General features: G+C 36.8%; 1 protein-coding gene across 1 annotated transcript in view; it reads left to right on the forward strand.

Moving 5' to 3' along the window:
• The window catches only part of NRG3 (neuregulin 3), a 400,979-nt gene that overhangs the window by 360,013 nt on the left and 14,882 nt on the right, over positions 1-26,084 (forward strand). The window contains exons 5-7 of the mRNA XM_074154671.1: positions 12,248-12,350; positions 16,808-16,934; positions 25,173-25,300. Of these exons, the coding sequence (XP_074010772.1) occupies positions 12,248-12,350; positions 16,808-16,934; positions 25,173-25,300 (358 nt within the window). The remainder of the gene's footprint in view (positions 1-12,247; positions 12,351-16,807; positions 16,935-25,172; positions 25,301-26,084) is intronic.

The raw sequence follows: 26,084 nt of genomic DNA on the forward strand, positions 1-26,084 counted from the left end.
TCAAAAGCTGCCCTGTGCTGCCAGCATCACTATCGTGTATGACAGTTACTGGCTTGTAACAACCACCCAGTCACTCTGTAGAAATGTTTATTACTGGTACCACCAGTCAGGCTTCACTTGAAAACGTTTGACATTGGTGTAACATGTCCTTCAGGTTGCCACACAGTGACTGTGTAAAGCAGCTCCCTTTCATGCAGTCGTAAAATAATTCAGGTTTGGAGGGACCTCACGACCTCCCTAGCCAACTGGCTGGGTACCAAAAAACTCCATGGATGGACAAGGCATGGACTCACTGGGCAGCCTGGCCCACCACCCAACTGTCTTTATGGGAAGAAATTTTTCCTCATATCCAGTGGGAAACTGTTGTTTCCAATACTGTCTGTTTTGTCTTGTTCTCCTGCCATACACTGCTGGCTCTGTCTTATCAATAAACCTCCTCAGGGTCAGAGAGAGTTTGATAGTTATTATATTTATTTACTTAAGTCACTTTTAACTTTAAAATCATTTCATGTGTCATTCTGAAAATACTTTTGCTATTCCTGAGTTTAATTTCTTATTGTATAGATTAGAAGTTATGTTACACTGTATGGTTTTGGATAGCCATTCGTCTTTTTGAAGGCAAGTTTGTGAATGTTTTATGACCATTTGTGCTTCATTCTTGGAAAAAAAATCGGCATACGTAAGGGATTTTGCAATTTGAAAATCTATTAGTAAAAAATGTATTTGTGTTTATGTACATGCTTACATTTAAGCATGTGTTTGCATCCCTTTGAGCTGCAGTTTGCACGTGTGTTTAAAACCCACCTAAATAGATTAATATAGAGAGATTGGACTGTATATTGCTTTTTGTGTATATGTTTTGGGGCCAGGAAGAGGAGCTACAAGTATAAGTAAAACTGTGTTCTCAACTACTTTAAGAACTTTCTTTTAACTAGGGACACAGTTAGGATGTATTATTGATGTCATGCAATATGTTAGTTGCTAAGGATTTTAATGCCCTGCAGTCCTGAAGCAGAGGAATGCGATCAGGCTTGCACTGCCGCCGTCCCAGCAGTCGCATACACGTACAAGCTAGCACTTGAGCGGCTTGGTTTTGGCAGCTTGCTGTCTACCTGCCGCTGCTGCCAAATGCACGAGGCAGATCCCTCAATGTGGGAGAGCGCAGGGAGCGCTCTGCTAGACACTTTGTGGGCTGAGGGCTTAATCATGTCTTAACACTGCTACTCGTATGAGTAGAATTTAAGCATCTGCCATTGCTCGGTATGAACAACTGGATGCATTATCCCTCATGTTGGCAAAAAGCCTCTGGAGGATTAGAGGAAGAGTATAGCTCCTTACAGTCACTGTATCTACTTTTCTTTCTCTGCCAGCATAGTCCGGTTTTCTCTCTGCCTAGACTTAAGTGTTGTAGTCATTACGGTGAGTGAACATGTGTTTGCACTGGCTCATGGAATGGGTAGGCAAATCAGCAGAGCAAGTAATGAGCGCACAAGTATACAGTCCCTTAATCCTCCACTCATCTGGGAGCTTTGGGTGGGGATGGCTTCAAGGGGAGCAGAGATTGATACAACACTCTGTGAAGGACACTTCACTGACTCCCTTTGGCAGTCTATCTCCTTGTTGTCCCATCCGTTCCTGGTCACTGGCTTGTGAGGAGAAGGCAGGTCAAGGAGTTTGGCAAAAAGGTAATGCATAAATATGTAGTTCTGTTCCTTCAGAGTCTTGTTCAGAAACTGTTGTACTTCTGTAGCAACACCGTGTCCCTTGTTGTATCTCTCTGCAGCTGGCTAAGCCCTTGTCCTCACCCTCCAGACCCTTCCCAGGTAGAACACCGTGTTTCTGTTTTAGCGTATGAAGAAGAAAAGCAAAAAATTTTTCAAGTTATTAACGATCATTTTCTATTGTTCTCCTGCCACTGCTCACACCATATTTTAGTCGTAAAGAAATCTATAAAAGTACCCTGGTTATAACAGCAGCAGTCAAGACAGAGATGGCACTTAATTATAATATTGCTTGACTTACTGTGAGCTCCTGACAATGTAGCCATCAACAATAGCTGCCAAATATACTTCGGCAGCTTTGATGTGAGGTTGAGATTTGAGTGGAATGTTCAATACTAGCACGTGAGCAAGATATAGAATATATAAGCCTCAACTGTGTGAGATATTCCAATGACAGGGCTTTGTTGATAATAGCAATGCAAACTCTGAGATCAAATAAAATATCAACTGGGAAATTAAGACATCATTATATTAGATGTTGGCCATGCTTAAGATCTTAGGAATAACAACCCTCATCAGCCAAGGAATTACTAACAGAGAATTAAAGAATGCTATTGCTTTATAAAGCCATAATATTTTTATGCAATAAACGTCTCAGAAACTGTCTTTATGGAGCTCCCTATAAAATAAAGTGCAATGATTATGTATCTGATCTGACACCTATTACACTTAATGGTCTTTGGATTAGTCCCTGTATATACATGTATGTCTTAAGAAACCGTGATACACTCTATAATAACTCATGCAGGAATCTTGTGTCTAAATGTCCTTCCTTCTGCTTCTTCCATTTACCAGCAATAAGAATGGCTGAACCAGGGCCTCAGGAGAGCTGGAAAGCTCAGCTGAGCATGGACTTTGCAGAAATAGAAGGTCATATTATAAGAAGAATGAATGCTTAACAGAAGTTTCACTTTGAAAGATTTTTCATGCTGATTGTGGGGGAAAAATATGATAGCAAAGACATTTTTAAAGTGCAGAACTGCGTTTGGTTTTAAGACTTACAATAAAAAATAAGAAAAAAAAAAAAAAAGGAAGATGACAAAATCAGAGAGGGAAGATGAAGAGGTATGCCAAGAAGCAGCCAAAAATTAAGATGGGGAAAAGGGGTGAGTTATCATTCTGGAGCAGGATAGTATACCATTTCTCCCCCACTTAGGATTCCCATACGGAATTGTGGACCTTACATGCTCTGTCAGAGAGAGAGAGCAACGGAATAATGCTTTCTGTGAGAAATCTACGTTATGAAAAGTCTCTAGAACCTGGCAAATAATTGATAGCCTGGAAGAATGTATACATGGAAACATCACCACTGAAAAAAAAACCTCCAAAACTAAATCCTTCTCAAAAGAATGTTATTTCATTTAGAAAAAAAATAGATCACTGTATATTTGTAATATTTTCCAATCTTTAAGCTTTCGTGATTTATGCTTTGAAAATTTTTGCATATCTCTGAAAGACTAGCTTTTTTCTGTACAGTGCAGAAAATGTTGCAAATTTCTTTGTTCAATGGATGACCAGTAGGTAACATTCAGACTTTGTAAGATATTAGAGGTATGTGGATTTTCTTACCTAAATTTCAAATGGTTTCAAAAGTATTATATGAGAACAGTCAACAATGTTGTCAACACAAAGGTAGCTGGAACTGTGCAGACTATCTTCTTTGTTGGTGTTTGGCCATGAAACTAAATTATCAGCATCTTGCATGCCCTCCTTGCCTGCTGAGTTGGTATGATCCTGTCACCGAGGGTGGTCTCATGGTAAAAGACCTCATTTAAGGGGTTGAATTTGCATCTCTTGGACCTGCAGTAGAAGCTGGAGATACTTGGAGTTGTGATTGTCAGTAAGCAGAATTGACATAAAGAGTAAAACTTAGTGGTAGATCATGAAGTTTTGGCTATTAGCTAAGAGGTTTCAGTAACTAAAACACAATTCGTTTTAGCTGTTAGTTCAGTAGCTGTTAGTTATAGCTATTAGTTCAGTACTGAGGTACTAGCAAGCATAACGATGGTACTATAAGAGGTTTTGCACCACCTAGACTTGCAGAGTACTGCAAAGATTTAAAAACCTCCAGCCGTCCCACTGGGATTTTCTTCCAGTGTATTTTGCAGTTGGCTTCTTTGGTACCACTCCATTGCTATTCCTTTTCTGCTGGATCCATGTGTCGGTGCTGCTGGTGCTGTCCCATCTCCGGTGGCTTCTCGGTGCTGCTGGCCATTCCATCCATCATGCCAGGAAGAGCGCTCACATAGCATTGACACTGAGGTTCTCTTGTGCAACGTGAATACACACAAAGAAAAAGTGTATGAGACTTTAAAGTTTCTTTTACAATCAAAGAATGAGGGGGCAAATTGGTCTGCCTCATCATGCAATTAAGATTTGGATGTTGCTGCTCATGGTGTCTACTTCGTCTTCTATTCTCAATTCTTTTTCATTTTCATTTGTAGTAATAAAGGCAGAGCTTTGTGTGTCCAGAAACCAGTAACTGCTATACTGCTTATGGGACTAATTGCTGATGGCTGATTTGGTTATAACTAAATTGGATGAGTTTGGCTTGGTGACTGGAGTATCATTGATGGTCAGTGCCTTTTTGCACTGAACAATAGGAGTTGCCAAAAAATAGGTGCTCTGTGGGGTCCCATCCCTCTCCATTTCAGACACAGCACGGCCCTTTTGGGGAAAAGGGACACAGTTTCTTTGAAAATGCCTGCTACTTCCCTCCTCTTTTCTGCTGAAAGCTGTTCTTTTCTCAGTTGCTACTCAGTTGCAGGAATACCACAGCATTCAGGGCCATGTGCAGTCCTTACTGCCCAGGAACATCTCCAGTAAGTCTTTAGCTTTGGATCTTCAAGCTGCAACTTTTCATGTGAGATTAGGGCAAGAATTCATCTCGTTTAGTTGTAGCTGTTTACCCAGAATTTCACACTGTATTACCATGACATTATTTTTCAGTGACCTGATGCATTTTTAGTAGAAATGCCTTCAACAGGGGTCTAACATAAGATAAAAATGAAATGTTTCAGATCTTTTAGGGAATTCTTTTTCTCTCCACCAGATATCAAGTTTCTCTCCTTCAGGACTGCTGTTGCTTAGGGGGCTGCTGCTTAGTCGCTCATCCCTTTCACACATCAGCAAAAATGCAGGCAGCCATCAGGCAGGGAGATTACTGTCAGAGGATCACAGCTTTAGACAGCTTTACCCTTTTTATCATAAGTTTTTTTTCAGTGTGCTCATTGTCTAAAATATTGCCATAGAATATTAGCTGTCAACCTCTTAACCAGGTAACTTTTTTTCCCCTTTATCCAGACTGGAAGTTAAGTTGGAGGAGGAAGAATTGCCTTCATATTTGTTTTTCTCTTATACTTAGCAAACTCAAGTTAAAATATTTATGTTCAGGTTGTATCAAAAACGAGTAAGATAAAAACAAAGTTCATATGTAATTTTTATTCTTATTAGTGTATAATAATAATAATTTAGTACAGGTTAGTTTACTGGGTGTATTTTTGCAGTAATAGAAGGTCTTAGAGAAACTTAGAATTGCTGTAATAAATTCCAAGACAGAATCTTTCAAAAAGGAAAATTAGTACTCGCGCACAGAGGCTAATGAAACTTAGGTAATGAATTTTGTTGATAGATGACTGACCTTATCCATCTTAGAATGAAAGTAGATAAAGTTTGTAATAGAATTGGATTGTCTTACTCAAATTGTCAATACACAAAAACTCCTAACCAGTCTTTTTCTTAAAAAGGAAAAAGCAACCTCTCATCCCTTAGCTTACTATTGAGCTATTTCAAGCCTAAGATTTAATAAATATGTTGATTTGAATGTACTTAACTAAGGCTTTGAAAGTTTGTTAGATTTGAGTTCTGGTTATAGCTGACCCAAATTCCTAAGTTGCCTGCAGACAAAAGGAAATGATTGTTTCTTAGGAAACCAAAGTTAAAATGAATTCACCTTCAGAATTATGACCTTGCTGTTTAAAAGTACTTACCAAATTTTTACTTCATAACAACTAGCAGTTACTAAGAATACTGGCACCTTCACTTGTTGATTACTGCACTTCAATTATTGTAACCATAGACAACACTAGACATTCTTGTGTAAGGTTAGCCTCTCTTCTTTCTTTTTTGCAAATAACTCTCCACTGTTTGGTTCATTTTATTTTGTGCGTTTTTTTAAGGATGGCTTTGGTGGAAGTGTCAGGAGATTTTGGTTCATAAATTTGTGAATGAGATTTCACCTTTCACTCACTAACCTAAAATAGTTGGTTGAGAGCTCAGGGTTAGAGCACATACCTTTGCATCCCTTTTCACAATGAATCTATAACATTATAGTTAATTTGTTCCTTCGTTTTTAATATTCCATGCAAAACTAGTGCTAATGCAGCATTAATCTTGTAGAATCAAGTACTCAAAACAGGACAGTCTGGTTGAATACTTATCCCTTCCTTTTCTGCCTTCAGTACATGTGGAAAATGATCTCATGAGTGTTAAATTCCAATAGCCAAACAATGTATGATATAATGCAATTATAATATATAATGGGCTACATCTATTTCACTTTGCTCTCATTAAGATCCTCCTGCTATGCATGTTCCACAAGTACAAGAAAATGTGTTTTGTTAATCTTCGTTACAATCAGAATCATTGAACAGTTCTTCCCAAGAGAGAATCACTATCGAAACTATGAAATGCTTTATGAACTTCTGCCAGCAGAAGTCAGCTTGCTCTGATTCCAGTTTGAAATGTGAATCTGTGCTATTAACCTTGACTCTGCCCTTTCTGTAAACGATAGCAGATACAAACTTCAGGTCCTAATTTGTGAACCCAAGTGTTTTGAAGCCCTTTTAAAAGGGAAATTCTACGCAGACAGGCAAAAACTGAAGGGAGAAAATTCAGCGTCTAATAAAGGTAGCTGAGAATTAGAATAAAACATGGTATTTTATGTGAAGTTATGCATATGCTGTTAAAAATGTTGGAACATGCTTATCTGGGGCAGCTTTATCTGTTTTATACATTTGCATAGACTTCATTCCTTTAGAGGTTAATATGTTTATATCAAATTTTATCATGTTAATCACTGAAATGGAAGAGGCAATATTATCCTCATGGTCACAGAAAGAACAAGGATCTTGACTTACCCAAGGTTATGGAAGAAATGTTTGAACTGTGGCTTGCAGCATTCAACTGTTAAATCGTTTTGCCTTAGCACAAGCTACAGCATATGGCAGTGAATCTGTACGGTAGGTTTTTGCAAGTGAAAGAACAGAGAAAACTCTTGGGAGAGTTGGAAGTCTGAATCACAGATTTTGCGGAACATGCAGGCTTTTTTTATTCTCTTCATGAATTAAATTTAGAATGCCTTATATAGTTCAGCACTTTTCACACATAAATCTAAGTATATTGAGAAAAATGCTTTAACTACTCTCTTGCCTTTTAACTTATGGAATCTGTATTTTATTGAAAATCTTGACGTTTTCTATGGGATTTCCATGTACTATTCCTCTGTCGTTGTATATGGGATTTTGAGAATGCAGGACACCAATAAGAGCGTAAGTGGCAAATGATGCTATTGAGGTTCACCTCAGTAGCAAAGTTCTGGCTCTGCAGGACATTCCAATACAATATGGCATGAGAACAGGTGTGTCAGAAAATACATGGGCAGGGAGTGAAAAAAGTGTGTGGCGGTAAGGTTACAGTGAAGGTGGCTTTATGGCTTAGTTTTTGCATGGGCACAAAAAGAAAGCCTGCCTTCATGCTGTCTTATAATTTATTGAGGAAAAGCTCTTTTTATGTTCTATCCATCAGGTCATGCTTCCTCTGTTAACTCTTAAATGGCAGGGATTGAGAAAAAGGTGAGGAAGAACATCTCTAAATTTTGTGGTGAAAAATAAGGGTTAGAATTATTTTCATAAATTTTCATTGGCATTTATTGATTGGAGAAAGCACACAGAAAGCTACTGTTTATCATACATACCAATGACACGATACTGGCTTTTCCATATTTGTTCTGTAGCATGTTGTTACTTACATCAACACAGAGCGGGTCCATTTAGGGAAGGGGAGTGAGGAAAGTAAGGGAATGCTGAATGCTGTTGGGGTTTGTGGTACTTTTGGAGCTGGGAGTAAAAACTTCAGAAAAAAATAATCTGCACATTTATTTGTATTTTTTTTTTCTTTATAGAGCAAAGCTTAAGTAATATGTTCATATGGTAAATGTCATAATTTCTCAGTTGGCTCAGTTTGAATATTCAGTAATTCTTCTCTGTGATGCTTGTGACCATACTGAGATTTTATTCAAGAGCCATTGAAATAAGCACCACAAGGGCGAAAGCTGCAATTATTGTTTTGTTATCATTTTGCTTAGGCCACATGCACAATACTGTTCTTCATATTTGAAATACCTTTCAAAGATGAATTCAGAAAATACACAATAGAACTAGAAGATCCAGTAATTATGGCTGGTAATGATATTAATTAACTAAATTATTCTTTCTCAGTAATATGGTTAGAAACATACATGGTTGTTTCTCAAGGTCCTTGTACCAATGTTCTTCCTTTTATAATAAAGTCACAAAGAAGAGGCGAGTTTCAGCTTATTTACACAACAAAACTACCATATCCTTTAGAAGTAACAATCATGAAAAAAATGTGTCTACCCTACACTTTTTAATCCTCTAAAGACTTACGCGTATGCTTCAGTGGGTCTTTCCAAATGCATAAAGCAGACAGATGTCTGCTGTTAAGAATAAATTTTAAAGAGAAAGAGAACACAAAAACCCCAAACTCTAGGACCTAATATGGCATGTACTTTTTCGTAGTAACAGACAGATGAAATGTGACTGTGAAGTGAGTGCTGGAAGAAACTTTTCTTCCATGGGTCACCAGTAGTTATTTTGTGTTTCGTTGTGATAGCAAGTGTGTGAGATAAGCTTAGAAAAAGGAGCACATAAGACACGAGAAGTTTACAGTCAGTTGGGTGACACGACAGAGATGAAGGGAGAAAGACAATTTTTTAGCAGGAATGAAAATAAGAAAGAATCAATAGACGTGTAACAGCACACAGTGAATGGGGACTTGTCTATGGGAATCCAACCTTTCAGCAGGCTTCATGTCCCATTGAGTTTATTTTGTCATTCTGTCTTCTGGGAAGATCTTTCTTTCCATAATTTTTTTTAAGCAAAATAGTCTGCATCTAAAGAGTTTACTATGTTATTTTTCAGCACTGTGCTCTGTGGTTGTTTTTGTGTTGCTATAGGTTACGTATTTTTGTATAATTTGAATGCTTGGTGGAATTTGTGTTCTGTAGTCTTAAATACTCAGCTGGATTATCCAGGAATATCCATGGCAGTTTAAATTTGTTTTTTTAGCTGAAATATTTTCTTGGCTGCTCATTAAAAGAGGAATCCTCTCCCTAGAGTATTTATTTCAGTCAAATGTAATTAAGGTGATTTACTTCACAAGGAATATATGAATATATGTGAATAAAGAGAGACTTATCATAGTAAGTTTCAGTCACACTTTAGATTACCTTGGGAAGTTTCTTTCAGTATGTAAATACATGTATGCACAAGTTGATGCATGTCTTCAACTAAGGAGAAGGAATTTTCAGTTCTATTTTCTAAACATTGAATTTCTACAGCTTTCTGCTCTGTGAGAACAAAAGTGCTTTGCAGTACTCAGCTGTAGCCTTCGGCCTTCTTTAAAGGCCCTATTCAGTACACCTTGGCTCGAGAGGATCTCAGCTGTGCTATACGTGTTACAGAGCAATAGTGAGGTTAAATCAAAGCAACAATGAGGAGATCTTCAAAGTTTGCACAGAGAGAAAGATTACATTCCTATCAGGAAGAAGGTGGTTTTTTTTTTAAAAAAGCCAATGAGGGAGATCAGAGAACAGAAAAAGGCTTAACTGATTATATTTTAAGATGTTGGAGACAAATATGCTAGAGTCCAATACATAAATAAAGATTTAAAGGATGTAAAAAAAATGAACAGAAGTGTCTAAGAAATGGAGTAAAGTTAATCGATAAGTAGTTCTTTAAATGTGCACTGTACAAAATAAACAAAAAGGAAAGAAAGCATCGATCAGCATGTGTTGAAAGCTAGTGACAGGGATTAATCTGTCTACACAAAAGACTTAAATCTTCACACAGTTGTCTGAGCAAGATAATATTGTCCAGTCTCTGAAGTGCTTTTATCTTGGTAAGACGTATTCTAAAGCATCTTTAACAAGACAGTGATAGCTATTCAAGACTGACAAAAGACCATAGTTGCATTAAACTCAACATTTCTCAAAAAAATAGCAAAAGAAAAAGAAAGTAAATTATTTAATGAGGACTTTGGTTGAAATAAAAACGAAATTAAGCTTGTTTGCACACACTACTTAAATCAATTTCTTTTAATGAATAGATTTTTTTTATTATTATTATTATATGCAAAGTTTGAGTGAAATTATGGTTCAATGTTTGAGTGAAATTACATACAGTATGTATGTTTTAGTTGTGGTCTTAAGCAATAGGTGCTGAAGTTGGTATTCAGGTAGAATAGATTAACAATTTCTGAATGGAACAATTCTTTAACTATTTGCATTGTGATCCACCTCAACATAAGAATTTAAAATTTGTAAGATTATTCCTTTGTGTACTGCAGTGAAAATGAGAAGTCGATAATTGTGTTTACACAACCTAGTAAAAACAAACAAACAAACAAAACAAAAAAAGAAATTAAACTCCCAAACATCTAGTTCATTGCCAATGAAGATTTACTGTCTAGAACCAAATTTTATATATGCTAATGAGGAACAGGCCTAAAGCTCTACTGGAATCAGTTTTACTGCAATGTTATCAGCATTTCCTATTGAATTACAACTTTTCCAGATATATTTTAGACATGTAAAGAGTATATGCACTGCAAATGCAGTGTACTGCATTTGCTTCTTTTTATTTTGAAGACAATATTGTAGAAGTACATCTTTTAGAATTTCAAAATTAAATGAGATAATTCAACAGGAGCTGAGGATGTTTTGCATCTTCGAAATGGCTTCTGAATCACTGTGGTGTTCTTTGAGCAAGTAAAGAAATAATTACGGAATAAAGATTTCCTACTTGTATTTTTTTTTTAATGCGTTATAAAGAGCGACTGGGACTCCTACAACAGAAAAATGACTGCATTTATGATTCCAAATGTTTAGTAAGAGCACTGTGATATTAATTATTGAGAAATTAATAATTAATACTGATTAGGATACTGTACATAGTCCTCAATCATTATAACAACAGATAGTATTTGACTGAAGTTCCAGTTAGGGGTAGATTTTTTTCAGTATTTGCCTACATTCACCTTGATATTGTCATACAATATTTTCTTCTAATGAACCTGAGACTTATGAACCTGGAACTTGGAGTTACTGTCACCTACTTGACGGGTATTGATACTGATGGGGGGGTCTGCACTGAAGGTCACCAACATAGAAAGTAAATGTGGGTTTGTCAGTGTACAGTGCTTGTACTGTGCTTTGACAATCCTACATGTTGGTTTTCTATCTAAAATATATGAATGGAAATACTGTTTTGTATGTTGCATGTTTGGAGAAACTGATCTTACAAAATAACAAACTGTTTAGCATGTTAGCACTTTGGACTAGAGAAGCAGTTGAAATTATAAAAATAAAATATAACACTTTAGGAGCTGTTAATGCATTCAGTGTGTGTAACTCCAGTTACCTATCAGCTTCTGTCTGCTGTCATGAATGACTGTTTTCTCGTGTTTTCTTAGCTTTTTTTTTCTATTTTTCACTTTCATTCTGTTCCTGTTTTAAAATTAATTAGAAGATTATGAGTTTGATCAAAGAAATTTCTTTTAAAAAAATAGACTCCCATGAAAGCAATATCTGGTGCATTGTAGCATAGTAGTCACTGGGTTCCATCCAAGTGGATTGAATTATTTTTTTACTGTGGTATGTTGTACGTAAACTTCAAGTACAGGGAATAACATGGAAGGCATGGTAATCACCATTCAATCAAAAAAAAACCTTACATTTTTTGGGTAGCTAAAAAAGAGCTCTGAATCTTGTGAGACCTTGTGAGATCTCTGATAGGTCTTGCCTTAAGCCAGAATAACTCCATGGTTGTACGGCTCTTTATCCTCTTGACAGTAGAAGCTTTCTAAAAAAGCCAGAAAATAGCATGTAGGGCAGAGAAAATATTAAACTATCCTGATTTTTATGATTATATATCTCTCAGTGTGTATTGGAACCACTTTCTAAAACTTTCCTAAGAGGCCATGACTCTATGAACCTTATCGAGGTGAAAGGTTCAGAGAAGCATCCATTCTGTTGAGGAACTGGGCAACCTAGACCTCCAAATAGCTCGCATCTGTCCATCATTAGTGAAATCATGATGTGCTGAAATCCACTTTTTGCAAGTATTGTTTCCTGATGCTTTCATAATTCTCAATTTTGCTGTTCACAGAGAGCGAAGAAGTGTACCAGCGCCAGGTGCTGTCTATTTCCTGTATCGTCTTTGGCATAGTCGTAGTGGGCATGCTTTGTGCAGCGTTCTACTTCAAAACAAAGTAAGAGCCTTTGTCTAGCATGTTTGTTATTTAGCTTCTGTCCTTTTTATGGATTTACAATTCTTCAGTTTCTCTCCTCCTTTTGAAGCTGTTGTTATCTCTGGACAGGCTAGAGCAGTTCCCCATGGCTAGCTACACTCTCTAGGTTCAAAAAAAAGTAAACAGGAGTAATATATGTTCTTTTTTCTGTTCTCTGATATCAGGAAAGAAGAGATTGTGTCCTTTCCAGTTCTGTTTTTGACAATAATAATTTTGTGTCTTTTACTATTAGTACAATAATAACTTTCCTCTTTTGAAAATAAAAGTTTAAACGTACCATCTCCTTTTTGCATTTCATTTCATATCCCTGAATGCCCCTGTGGTTTCTGTATGCTGAGAACAAAGGTAAAGTTAGAAATGTAGAGAGAGACAAGTTCTCTGCAGATATCTGTAACCTGTAGCTAATAGTTGTAAATTCCTGATGTAGCTGCATAACTGCAACTAAGTATGGTGGAATCATCTGTACTAAGCTAGTTTCAAGTGAAATACTTTTCACTCTATTCTTTATCTTCTCAACTAAATATTATTTTATAATATTTATTGTTATGTGTGTAATTTGAGTTGCAAAAACCTCATATCAATTATATGACCCGCTTGTCAGTGCTACTGTATCTATAAATATGTTCGTATGGTTGTCATCCCTCATTCCTGTTCCATCTGGAGGTAATGAGAGAACACCTATCAATATAAATAGTACCTGCATGAGGTTAGTCTTGGTGGCCAAGCAGCAAAAATGTGGAGGTTTGCACTGTTTATAAGTTTGGATGCTTAGCTGAATCCCCTTTCTTAGAGTTTATTTTAGTGGGTAGGAAATCTGATGAGGACTACTTTTTATTTAAAAAAAAAAGAAAATGTTTTGACATTTCAATCAGGGAAAAATAAAAAGTTGGAAAAGTCACTAGATCCGCTTTTATTCTTTTTCATCCCCCCAAACTTCAGGGGTAGTTCGTGCATGATTTGAGTGAAGATTTGAGTTCGTTCATGTTTCACCTAAACGCTCCTACCTGTTCTTATGTCTTGAGGGATTTCATTTAGTTGTTCCTTGGACCTGGGGTATGACAGTGATGCCAGCTGGGAGGATGCTGTGGCAGGACAGTACCTCTCTGCAGACTCCTTGGTTGTAGTATAAATTGTGAGCAAAGAGCCATTTTGCCACTGCATTAGAAATGTCATTATGCATTTTAGATCTGCAGAAGAAAGAAGAGAGAATAAGGTTCTTCCTGGAAAGGCTTGGGGGTTTTACTGATGAAGAGAGATTCAGAAAAGGCAGAAGGAGATTGTCAGTTGGAAGAACATGCAGTCAACAACTGAGCATAGCGTGAATAAAATGTCCCTCTGTCATTCAGCTGTGCCCCTCTTGGTTTTGCAGTGTTCTAGGGAGTCGTGGAGAGCTGGGTTGGAACAGCCTTCCAGGTAACATGACTTGGATGAGGTCATGGGGAGAGCTGTGTCTAAAAATATTTAGTAGAAATAATGCTTCAAAAATGAACTGACAAGACAAATAGTGCTTCATATCTCAGCAGGAGGTGAGGGTTTGGGTTGGGTTTTTACCTGCATTATAAAGATGATAGTTAGGAGTTACTGGGAAGAGTTAAAGTGTGCTCATGCCAGATTCTGGGAATTGAGGTTTGAAGAGTAATGAGAAAATGAGCCCCTCCAGTTCAGTCAAGTGATCTTATCAATTCTGTGAAACACAGTAATGGTAAGACACCAGTCAATCCCTAACTCCCTGGCTGTTGCTCCATCTGGCAAACTGTCCAAAAAGTAAATAAGAGTGTCTAGATTGGGTTGCATAGAGGCCACATAAAACAGTATCACAACTGTGACATTGGGTAGTGTCTTAAGGGTGTAAAAAACAACACATTTAAAGTGCCTCAACCATTATCATATGTTAGCTTTTAGTCAACAGATTTCCAGGAGCTTCTTCATCAGGCAGATGTATCTTGATCATGCTTAAGCATTATCAAAGCATTCCTCCTGCATGGGGAATAATCCTTGAGTTTAATTTGATGTATCAAAAATTTAAAACATTACTAACAGCTACAGAAACTCTGAATGGTGCACCCTTTAAGAAAAAAGTTTTCATGAAGACACTGACGCTGACTTTCTTAGTCTGACAATTGTGTAATACCTGCTGCTAGAGATATGTACTTCCTATGCACCATTAAATTAGAAGTCCTTCTTTAAATAAATTAAATCTGAGGAAGTTTAGAACTATAATTAAGCACTATGCCTTTTCAATTATTCCTTTTAGGGTAATCAAAAAAGTGCTGTAAGTGTTAGAAACAGAGGGAGAGTACAGTAATGGGCTGCTCTTTATGGCCTAGACTTTTGTAGATGTGTAGTGACTTTATTTCATGCTAAAGTAACAACACTTTATTGCCAAATATCTCAGAAGTAGAACACATAAGGCCCATTTGTTTTGAAAACAAAAATTATAAAATAAATATATTGGTCAGTGAGTAACTTTGAATTATTAATAGTTTCTAGTTTTATAACTGTGCCTCTTATAGTTTGGCAAAATGAATATGCATAAACCTTTAAAAGATTCAAACCTTTTAGAACCTTAAAACATTCATAAAAATATGAAAATGCATAAATGCAATTGTTAGGTTGCATGATCATAAAAGGAAATTAATTATTTGATTGTTTCTCTCAGTAAATTGCCTTTGGGAATCTCAATTATATTGTTAAAGATTGCAGCAGTGAAGCTGAATATTGCAGTTTACTTACACATGTTTATAGATGTAGAAACAACTCTAAACTCAGGTTTTCTAAATAAATCCCAATTAGAGTTCCAAAAATTTGTCATTTGTGTTGTTATTTTCCTGATTAAGTTCTAAGAACTTTGTATGTATAGAGGAGATTCCCAGTCTGATGCTGTGATCGTGTTTCGCTGTCATTGTTTAGACTTGATATGAAGTCTTCACTCAAAAACAGTCATCAAAAAAGACTGGATGTTCCATAACCATTATGGAGACCAACACGCGCAGGTGGCTGGCTTTCCAGTAGGATGTATGGATATATGTGCTTATTTCCTCAGTGTATATAATTCAGCTGGTCAGAAAATAAATATTCATAAAAACTCTAAAATTGCTTTCATGAATTTCCCCTGGAATTTTATGAGAAGATAACGCATTCATTTTGACATTTTACAAGTTAAATTATTTGATTTCATTGGTTTCAAAATGGAGTAGATATCAAACAATGTTTTGAAAAGAGATGCTTCAGAATCATCTGACTAATTAATTTAATTTGACACTATAATCCTTCAAGTTATAAATCTATTCAGATTATTCCAATATTAACTTTACAAGTTGTTTTGGCTAAGGAAGAATTTTGAAAGTCTAATAAGTTTCTGCACTTGAGAAATTATTTCCTCACCCACCCATGTTCATAAATCTTACTAATTATTAGCTCCGAGCTATACCTAAAACATGCCATTCATATTTGTAACACGCTTACAATAGGGGCCTTTGCATGTTCATTGCTGGAGATGCATCTGCTGGACAGAAAAAGGAAAAGAGAAGGAAGGAAAGAAAGAATTAAAATAGCATTGTGAAGTTATTTCTTGTGATAGTCTCAGACAATGTAGTTTATCAAAAGAATGAAGACTTATAAAAGACCTTAAATATGTTCTGTTAACAGTTTTTGCCCATCTTAGATATCTGTTTGCAGAATATAAAAGAAATATTTAAAATGAAGTTTGCTGCCTCATATCCCCAGTCATGTAAAGAACTTCAGAACTCAGTTTGCCAATATAGTGTGGCAGAAACAGAAAAGCTTTATTAATAGTGTAGCTATCTCCTGAATATTGCAAGCGATTCATCTAGTGGTAATCCTAGCTCTGGCGTAGTGGATCATACTATAATATGTCAAAAACACAGCCTCAGATACCATACTGATGTTTTTTTCCAGGTTTAATCATGTAAGCAAAAGCTGGTCTATACAAGATACTGGGTTATAGGTCAAGTCTAATCAGCTACTAGCAGAAATCTTTGATTCTTTAATACTTTTTATAGCCAACAGGGACTCATGCCTGCTGTATTTGCCAAAATCTTTGTTCCAAATTGGAGCAAAATGTTTTTTTAATATGCAGTCCTACTTGCAAGCTATTGTTAAATATGTAATAGATGATCTTACAAAAACCTGCACTAAAACAACTAGCATGCTATTATATAATCTGAGAATAAAAGATCTTTTAAACAGAAGAGCTCCTTTTTTTTTTTTTTTCCTTTCTTAAGCCTCGCCAGAAAATGACCACTGCATTGAAATATTAGGCACTAGTGAATTAGCTCAGCTGGTTAATCTCATACGTTGAAGTTTTGAACAAAGGGAACTATGACTATAAAAATATCATGGCTATAGTGGAAGATCAAACTAACTCTTTCTTACATGAATTTTATTTCTCTCTGCAGGAAACAAACAAAGCAAATTCATGAACAGCTGAAAGAAACACAGAATAGGAAAACCTACAGCCTAAATGCTTCCAGCATGATGGCAAAGTCAGAGTGTGTGGCACAAAGCCGAGTCCAGCTGCAAAATGTAAGTAATCCTGCCAGCTCCAACACTTAATAGCCTGGCTGAGTTCCTGCTGCTGATGGCAGCACATCGCCATGTTGCTATTAGCATCTGAGCAATTGGAACAAGAATTCTCACCTCTTTCATAAAATTTTTTCTATCAGGCCTGTTAATGGAAAAGACCAAGCAGGGATTTTTTTTCTAAAGTTTTTTCAGTGGATCGTGGTACATTTTCTTCATGTAATGGAGCATGTTGAGCCCCCTAGCTCTACATCTAGCAGTGGAAATTACTACTATAGTTTCCAGGAACAACTTAGCTTGTATGTATGGTTTATATGTGAAGTGGGGGTCCTTGATCCTAAGTGATTTCAATTTCAAGTATTCCAATAATTAATAAACATACATGAGAAAAATGTAGAAATACATTACAGTTAATTCAGAGTAAATTCAAAATCTAGAACTAAATTTGCACATGTAAACTAGTGCCCAAGGGAAGACTGTGCAGACAGTCTCCTTTTCCTGGGTCTTGAGTTAAAAGGATTTTTGATACCAGAAAGAGATTAGTTTGTTCAAACTAAATTTGAAAATTATGTAGTCAATTTCTATGTATAGTTATATGTAAGTTAATACAATCCCACAATCATGAAAAACATAAAGCATATTTGAAATAAGGAACTTGACGGTGACCGATTCATTTAGTTCTGGTTGTAAGATATTTTCCAATGCATGTCATTTTCTTCCCCCCGGTCACACATATTTAGTGCTTATTTTAAACAAAGTTTTTGGAACAACTGAGAAGGATCCTGATAGCAATACAATAGGAAATCATAAAAGATGTATGGAAGCTTTTCTAAATGCTTAACTCTTCTTTAAACAAAGACAGTATCTTAGTTTTTCTTAAAGTGCTGACTACCTTATTTGCCAGATTCCATCAAAATAGTGGGAGTTTACCAAAAGTGAGCACTCATGCCCACTTAGCCACAGATGTCACAATGCCTGGTTTACATCCAATTAATGCAGAAATAAGTATAAGCCCCATTAACCAATTCAGAGTAAGCAGAGCCTGCACGCTATGACAGAGGAGTTGTCAGAGCATTGCTTGTGTTCACTAAATTTTTGTTTTATAGGAGCACCATTGTGGTCGTGATCTGCTTTGTGGTTCAGGAGAAATATGCTATTTCAAGAAGGAAGATAGCCCCACTAAATTAATATAATCACAGTTGCAAAAACCTCGTGCAATTCTTTGTTTCCCTTTCAGTTCATTCAGTCACGTATTACTTCTAAGCCCCTAAAAAAAAGCTGTTGAGTGTCTTGTTGGGTTGTAATGATGGCAACAAAAGGTAAAGTTGTAAAGAGCTTTTGTGAGCCTTTTGTTCTAACACATAAAGTAGGTCTTGGTTAACACTAAGAATATGTTTTTTGCCTTTTTCTCACTGTAATTCAGTGCAATATTTTGTCAACCTATCATCACGGTGAACTATTTGATGTCTTCTGAGCATCTTCAAAGAAAATATCAACAAGTTTTATTTAATTCTTTTTCTTTTGCCATAACAATAGCCATAATAGCTGAAATAGCAGTGTGTAGATTCCAGATATTAGAGATTGAAAACCATTATTATTATTTATTTTTTTAATCTAAATTTGCTTTTCAGCTTTTAATGCTGTTCAGACTGGCATTATCAGTGCTGGTAATTAATACGCCATTTTCTTGGTCTTGTGGCTGCTTTGCAGGCAGCTGTTTTCTCCTTGCTATTAATGCATTTTCCCTTTGGGAGCAAAGATGCTAAGGAAGAAAAACAGAATGACCTTGTGCAGGATGTAGCGTAACAGTGGAGGGTAATAATGGTTTCTATTGTTAGCAAGATTTTAGTACAGGAATGCATGTAGGCAGTTCATGAAATATTTACAAAACTTGGCAGATCAGAGGGGAAAATAAAGGGCAGGGGGTATGACGAGGCAGCAGAAAAGAACTTTGAAATGGCGTTTCATAGGACTGGCTGAGTGACTCCCCATCAGAGACCAGAGATCTGTCCCGGGCATATCTGCTGGGTGGGAAAGGGAGCGGGCAGAGGCACAGGGAGGAGAGGGCTCCCACAGCCCTACTGCTGCCTTTCTGCCTGTCATTGCCTGGGTGCCATTTCTCTGCGATTCCACCTGCAGCTCTCACCATGTAGGTTAGGGGAGAAATCTTAGTTCTCTTCATTTACAGAAGCCAATAAAGAAATTTAAATTAAGGTGATTATCTTCTGGAGTCTAGTCCTGCGATCTGGGGTTTTGGTTTATGTAATCCTGAAGCCGTTTCTTTTCCCACTCCAGGTGCTCCTCTTACATGGGAAAACTGTCTTGCTTATATGTCACCTTTCTCACTTCCTCTAAAAGATTCTCCCATATTTTTCACCTGCCTATTTTGAATGGGCCTTGTGATGCTTTCAGTTTTTTCACCATGCTTTTTCTTCTTCAGTAGAGAAGAATACATTAGTGTAGACCTGAGAATAGTTGCATAATGTTCCTTATTCTTGATGACCATTCTAATAATGTCTATTCTGAAAGAGCCATCACATTTTGGCTCAGAGATTGCTACATTTAGTAAAGGATGCATGGATCTTTCCAAATGCAGTGTTGTCCTAGAAAGAGGTTTTACTTATTTCCCAAGACCCAGGGTATAGCAGATAGTGTTTCAAGTGGTTTGTGGCTGTAAAGGGCTTGACCAATCTCAGTGAAGTACTTTTTTCCTCATTATCCCTTTTTTCCCTTTTTACTCTTGACTGGACTTTAGGAAAAGAATTATTTTTTGTTACTTATTTTCAAAGCCAATTTTTAATCTTTTTTTAAATGAGAGAAGCCATGTGAATGTATCAAAATCACTGCTAACAGAAAAGCCACACATTTCATTTTTTAACCAAATATGAAAATTAATTACCAATTTGCATTTTATTCTAGCCTAATTCATTATACTGGCAGCTATTTGTATTACTGCAGAAGGAAAGGGACTGCACACCTCATTCCCCATGATATCCTACCTCTATGCCAATTAAAACTTTTTTACAGTAGTGTAATTATGAGAACCATATACAATGTTAAGAGCTCTGAATGTTTGCTTTTAAAACACTCTCCATTTGTATCAGAATTCTCCTGCTGCATCTAGACTACGGGTTACCTTGCAGCAATCCTTATTTCAAAAGGCAGTGTTTAAGAAATGAATGTGAAGTGTTGGACATTCCCCCCAAGTTCATTAAACATCCATATGGCTGGATTGCTATTTCATATGTGGATATTCAAGTTAAGCAACAGGATATTCAGAAAAAAATGGAGCTGGCCAACTGAAAAATGTAGGCTTTTTAAAACTCCCTTCATTTAAGAAGTTACTCTCTTTGCGGTTTTTGCCCTCTCTGGTCAGCATGGTAAACACACCTGAGGAAGAATGGCCACATCCCAGCACCTGCCTTGGCAAGCCCTGAGGCTGAGGAAGAATGCAAGTAGAGTTAGGCACTTAAGTTAAAAGATGGATGCCTCCCTGTCATTTGCTATATTGCAGGGAATATAGCTTTTTGTTTGCATTGACAATATTTTGAAGTATCGTATGCTTTTCCTTCCCACACTCAAATGCATTACATCTCCGCCACTTCCTTCCTCTGCTCAGTTGTGATTCCGTAAAATAATAAAAAAAAAGGGTTAGATTTTGTCAGGACAGCTGTATTCTCTCCGAATTCCTGCTGCTCATGGCTGGTAATTGTGTAACCTGTGCCGAGTCTATTTTCCTTGTTATCAATTCCAATATTTTGTTGGAGATACAAATTAGATTAAAAATACTGTGTACTGTAAGCAGGATTCATAAATAACTGTTTGAACACAGCTCCTAGTTTTCCTCCTGAATCTCCTTCAAGTCCACTGCTTTTCCCAAATATTCTGGCAGCAACACACTAAATTTCTTGCTAGGTTTTCTGGCATCTTGGATTTGGATGCTAGCTAATGCACTGGTATTTTTTCTGTAAGTCCTCAGTCAGGAAGAGATAGATATGCCAGTTTTTAATGCAAGATTTTTGAGGTAAAAGGAGATACAGATTTATTTCATGCATGAAACTTAGGACTTCCTAGTATTACCTACTCCTTCCCAAAGAGATTATATTATCCTCAAGAGATATTTAACAAATGTGCTCCACAAGACTGCAGCAAACAGTTCAATGCCCTCATAGGCAAAAGGAAATAAATTGTCATTCTCAGCTGCCCCTCTTAGAAAGAGAAGTTCTCTGTGCCCCCTCATAGACTGTGCAAGGGGCGAGAGGAGGTGGTGTGGCCCTCTTCTTGATTTTTCTGTAATTCACCAGTCTTCGTGAGTCTTAATCACACTCTTGATTATTAGCTCCTTTTTCCTGCTTGACTAGAGGGTTTCTTTAAATTCTCGTAACTTGACAAATACGTCATGCAACATAAAAAAAAAAAAAAAAGCAGCTGAAGCCTTGCCATTTCTTTAGTGATTCTGAGTTGTCATGGTTGTTTAAAGTGGCCTTTCTCACCTTTGTGGATTTTAATACCTTCTCCCATGGCACTAAGTAGATCTATTAATTCCCCATCACTTTCCCTCTGAGCTGGTTAATATGCTTTTCATGCTGTAGTGTGCGGTTTCACTTTTCACTACACTTGTTTCTAATAGCTTGCAATCACTAGCTCCAGGCTTCTGATATTCTTATAACCAGGGGGAAAAAAATGTTCTTTTTGTGTCTTGTTGCCTTTTGTTGATAGTAGTAGGAAATAAATTCTTTTTAGTCACTGTGACAGAAATGCAATTAATACATGTTGAGCACCAGATACACTTAAATCTTTCAAAGATTACAGTGTGGTTTTGTCTGAGTTACGATGTGATTTATCAGCTAAGATCAAGAGTAAATTTCCCATTTCCATATTGTATGACTACTTAGGAAGAACTGCCAGAATAGACAAACTTGGGTTTACTGGCCTCTGTCTAGAGGTAGTGTTGGCAACAAAATGTATAGAGCATAGGGGAACAGCTGTAAAGATGATAAATATACTACCTGATGGGCTCTTCTTGCAAGGTCAGCCCAGGAAAATCACTGGCTCTTTACCTCCTTGAGGCACCCTCTCTGAAGGTAATTTAAAGCTGGCCCCTCTGTCTTCTCAGTCCTTTTTGTAATGGGATCCCCACATCACCTCTTTTCCAGTGCCACATTCATTTCTGGACTTTTTGTTACTACTATTTTGGGAAAATCATTGCGGCAGAAGAGCTAAGAAAAGCCAGGGGGAGGGATGGATGTTTTGTTTTGCATAGCACTAGGACAACAGTGTCAAGCTATTCTGTACCATGTGAGTACCGTAGCATTTGTTATTCATGAATCCTACATTTTAGAATAAAGAATACAAGGCACGGAGAAAGGGAATTAAGTGCTCACAGTGGTACAGGAGGTCAGTGGCAGAGGCTGATTTCTTGTCTCCTGGCCCAGGCTGCCGTTGCAGATTTGCTTAGCATTAACTAGTGGGGGGTGGAATTTTATTGTCAAAGAGTTGAGTAATTGTACATAACAGATGATTTTTCTCCATGAAACTGTGAAAAATTGAAAATTTGCAAAATGGTTTATTTTTAAATGCTATCATTATTCTTTAATTTATTGAGCCATATGCATCAGTGTTTCTTAGTAATTGCTCAAACAAGCTCAAATAATTAAGCAAGAAGACAATAAAACCATTAAAAAAAATAATACAGATGAGCTTTCAATGATGCTTTCAACATACTGCAACAGTTCTTTAAAAGTGTTCCACAGCTTATTCTCCATCATGGCTGAGTATTCAGCAGCTCACAACAGTCAGTGGGCTCCGCAGAGCTCAACCCAGGCGAGAACGGGGCTGTGGAAGCAGCGGGATGGGCTCTGCTGGGATATGGGTGGGGAGTAATCCTATACTATACTTCTAGGGACACCAACTGGTACTACTATAAAATCCTGACAGAAATATGAAGATATTTTTCTCCAGAGATGATCTCAGAGAAAGGATGTAACACTTATGGTTAAGCTAAAGGAGAATGAACCCAACTGTTTAAACCTATTGCAATGTATGAATAATGTGATGCATCCAAATTAGTTCAATTACATTGTTCAAATTCTCTGTATATGCACACCCTCAATTTAAATTGTGATTCACTTTTTCATTGTAATTAATGTTATGGCTGTTATGATAATTGGTAAGTGGTTTATCTGAAGATGGCATAAAAGAAACATTCAGTTGGGGGGAAAAAATATACTTTGCAGGCTGTGCCTGGGTGGTGCTTCAGTATAGTTTGCTAGTCAGCATCAGAGCAGCTTATGGGGGTCCTGGTTTTGCACAGTTGTGATGAGGAAAGGCTCTGGATACCATCACTCCTTAACCACAGATGTAGCAAAAGGCACAACTTATCTCTAATTACCCTTCATGATTCACTTCATACTCATGATCTTATAAGACATTCGATTATTCAATTTAGTGTCCTGGACAAACACAAAAAAAGGACAGAAATAGCTTCCTGGCACTAACAACGCATTCTTTACATAGCTTACATTGATTTATTCAGGTCAGAAATCAAAGACAGTTTCATTTCTGCAGCTGGCAGGATAACTATTAAAGTTTAAAACCTTCAAAGACATGAGTAGCTTAAAAATCATACTTCTGTCTGAATATTTTATCTACAACATTTACAAGTGACAACTAAGATCATGGTAACTGAAAGAAATATGAGTGGAATATGTTTGTTCTTATTATTTCACTTGTGTTTACTTCATGCATGCAGCAACATTTTGCATATTGTCATGCTCATAGCTTTGCCTTCAGAAACACGTAAGCAGTGATTTTGGCCCTGTTTATGTGGGTACTTCACACAACAGAAAGAAGGAGAAGAGCATTGGAGAAAAATTTGAAGATCAGTTGTTTTATCTATAGAAATCAGTCATAAGAAGTGAGTAGATAGATGAAAATTGCATGTAACCCATTTTTAAAAGAGAGCAATCCTGTATGACTTTCCTTTTTCATTTTTGCTGAAGTCTGGGCAAATGTACACAAGAATAAGTGAGAATCAGAAAATAATTCTGTATTTTTAAGGAGTTATTGGTCCTTTTTAGACAACAAAATAATTATGAAGAACTGTACTTTGAAAGATATCTTAGTATCTTCTCCATGATTGTTTATGCTATTGTATCATAGCATGGCATTTTTTACCACTGATTTTTTTACATTATTATTATTTTATTTTGTATTTTCTTTTGAAAATATTTAATCATATAATAGCTTCCACAATACCAATTTATTGTAAAAATCTATTTAGGATATCTAGGTATCTAGGACTAAAAATACAAACTCAATACAGAAAAATAGACCAATTAGTTCTAGTGCAGGTCGTTGTAATGCAACAAAAAAATCTTCATAATGCAGTATTTTTCATACTTGAGTGGAAATGTGAGTTAATCTCTCATATCTCTGAGATATTGCCCAGTAACCACCAACAACATTGATTCTTCTTCCAAGACAAAATGCAGCTTTTTTATACTTTTACCTTCTGGCTCCATTCAGGATCAGACACAATTTTTGCTGAATTTCCAGTTGAATCACAAAGCAAGGAGGAAATCTGTTCTTGTTCATGTCTGGTGTCTGCTTTACAGACCTTTGTGTCTTGTTATGTGCCCAGAGACTGCCCTACGCCTACAACTGTCACAAGAAGAATTATGTTTACACTGTTCTTACTAGCACAGATACTCACAGGTCAAAAGTTTCAGACTTGTTCAGAGGGATATCTGGCTCTATGGATAGGATTCAGATATTTTTCTACTTATCTGATGATAGAAATGCCCTTTCAGTTTGGTTTTCATAGTTACGCATGCTGAGAAAAGCACTGTTTGACTGAAATCACCAAAGGACCCTAGAAGGTGCTGACCATCCTCTGAGATGCGTTTCTTGATCTCAGTCTGCTTGTTCAGCCGCAAAAAAAAACAGGCTTTTAGTCAAAGGAATTGGTTTTCCCTATCATTATGGGCAGATCAGTCAGTAATTTTGCTACTAATGCAGATATCAGCATTTTGATGTGGAGGAGGTAATGGGGATAATGAGCACCAGCACTTTCCGCTATGTAAACAGTAGTGAATGAATACATTACTTGCAATGCCTAATTTTAATTTAAAAATGCATTAGAGCACTTCTTACCCTGCTCTGATATGAATTCTGATTGAATAGCATCAACAATGTACTTTGCCTTTTGTGTATTAATTAATTTTATTCTCTGTGTCACAGTATTCAAAACCAGATAGGCATCCTGGGCCTATTCTGGACAAAGTTATGGAGTCTAGTTTTTCAGGCCCTCAGTCTTTCCCAGAGGCCTTGTCTCCCGACAGAGGAACCCAGCCCATCAAGCAACACAGGTAAGCAAACAGCTCTCTGATGGGAGATTCGGCCGGCTGCCGAGGGATGGTGTTGAACTGCTGATACCTGTCTGGGGTTATTGTGCTGTGACTTGGAGAGATGCTGAACGGTACAGTACCAACAGCTGGCTCATTAAGCAGATGTCCAAGCATTTTCTTATCTGCAGACATAAAAGGCAATAAAAATGCTCAGTGACTTTATCTGCATTTTGTAAAAGTCCTGGAGGAAGCATTTAAAGACACCATCCAAGCTGCAGACACAGAGCAGTGAATTAAACAACTGTAGTTTGAGAAACCATTAAAAACAAGACTTTCCTTATCCATGTTCATGACGTTAATGACTCATTTGTTGCAGAAAGACGTGGTTGCAAAATTCCAACCTTTCTCATTGGTTCTTTAAACAAATAATACTTGAAATGAATAATGGCTTATTTATGAACACATGGTGGCCTTTGAAAACTAGTCTTTGAAAAGTTTGTATGGTTGTTTCCAAGGGGAAAAAAAAGAGGAAAGTCACCCATCACAGGATAGCATTTGGATTAGAATTCTGCTTATAGTCTTTTTGGATGAAAAAGAGTGCAGATGCTTCATTACGGGACTAGAAACCAAACTCATGTCTGGTATAAGAAATAGCGTTGTGGAATGGCAGTGGTAATGTCTGGTGCCGAGCACACTGAGAAAAAAGGCTGAGAAAAATGAGTTCAGAATTTTTTTAGCTAGATAATCTGGAGGGGAAGACTTATTTTTTAAAATTTCTTAAGAAAAGAAGTCTGAGATTGCACGA

Source organism: Numenius arquata, chromosome 10, assembly GCF_964106895.1.
Source record: "Numenius arquata chromosome 10, bNumArq3.hap1.1, whole genome shotgun sequence".
Lineage (NCBI taxonomy): Eukaryota > Metazoa > Chordata > Aves > Charadriiformes > Scolopacidae > Numenius > Numenius arquata.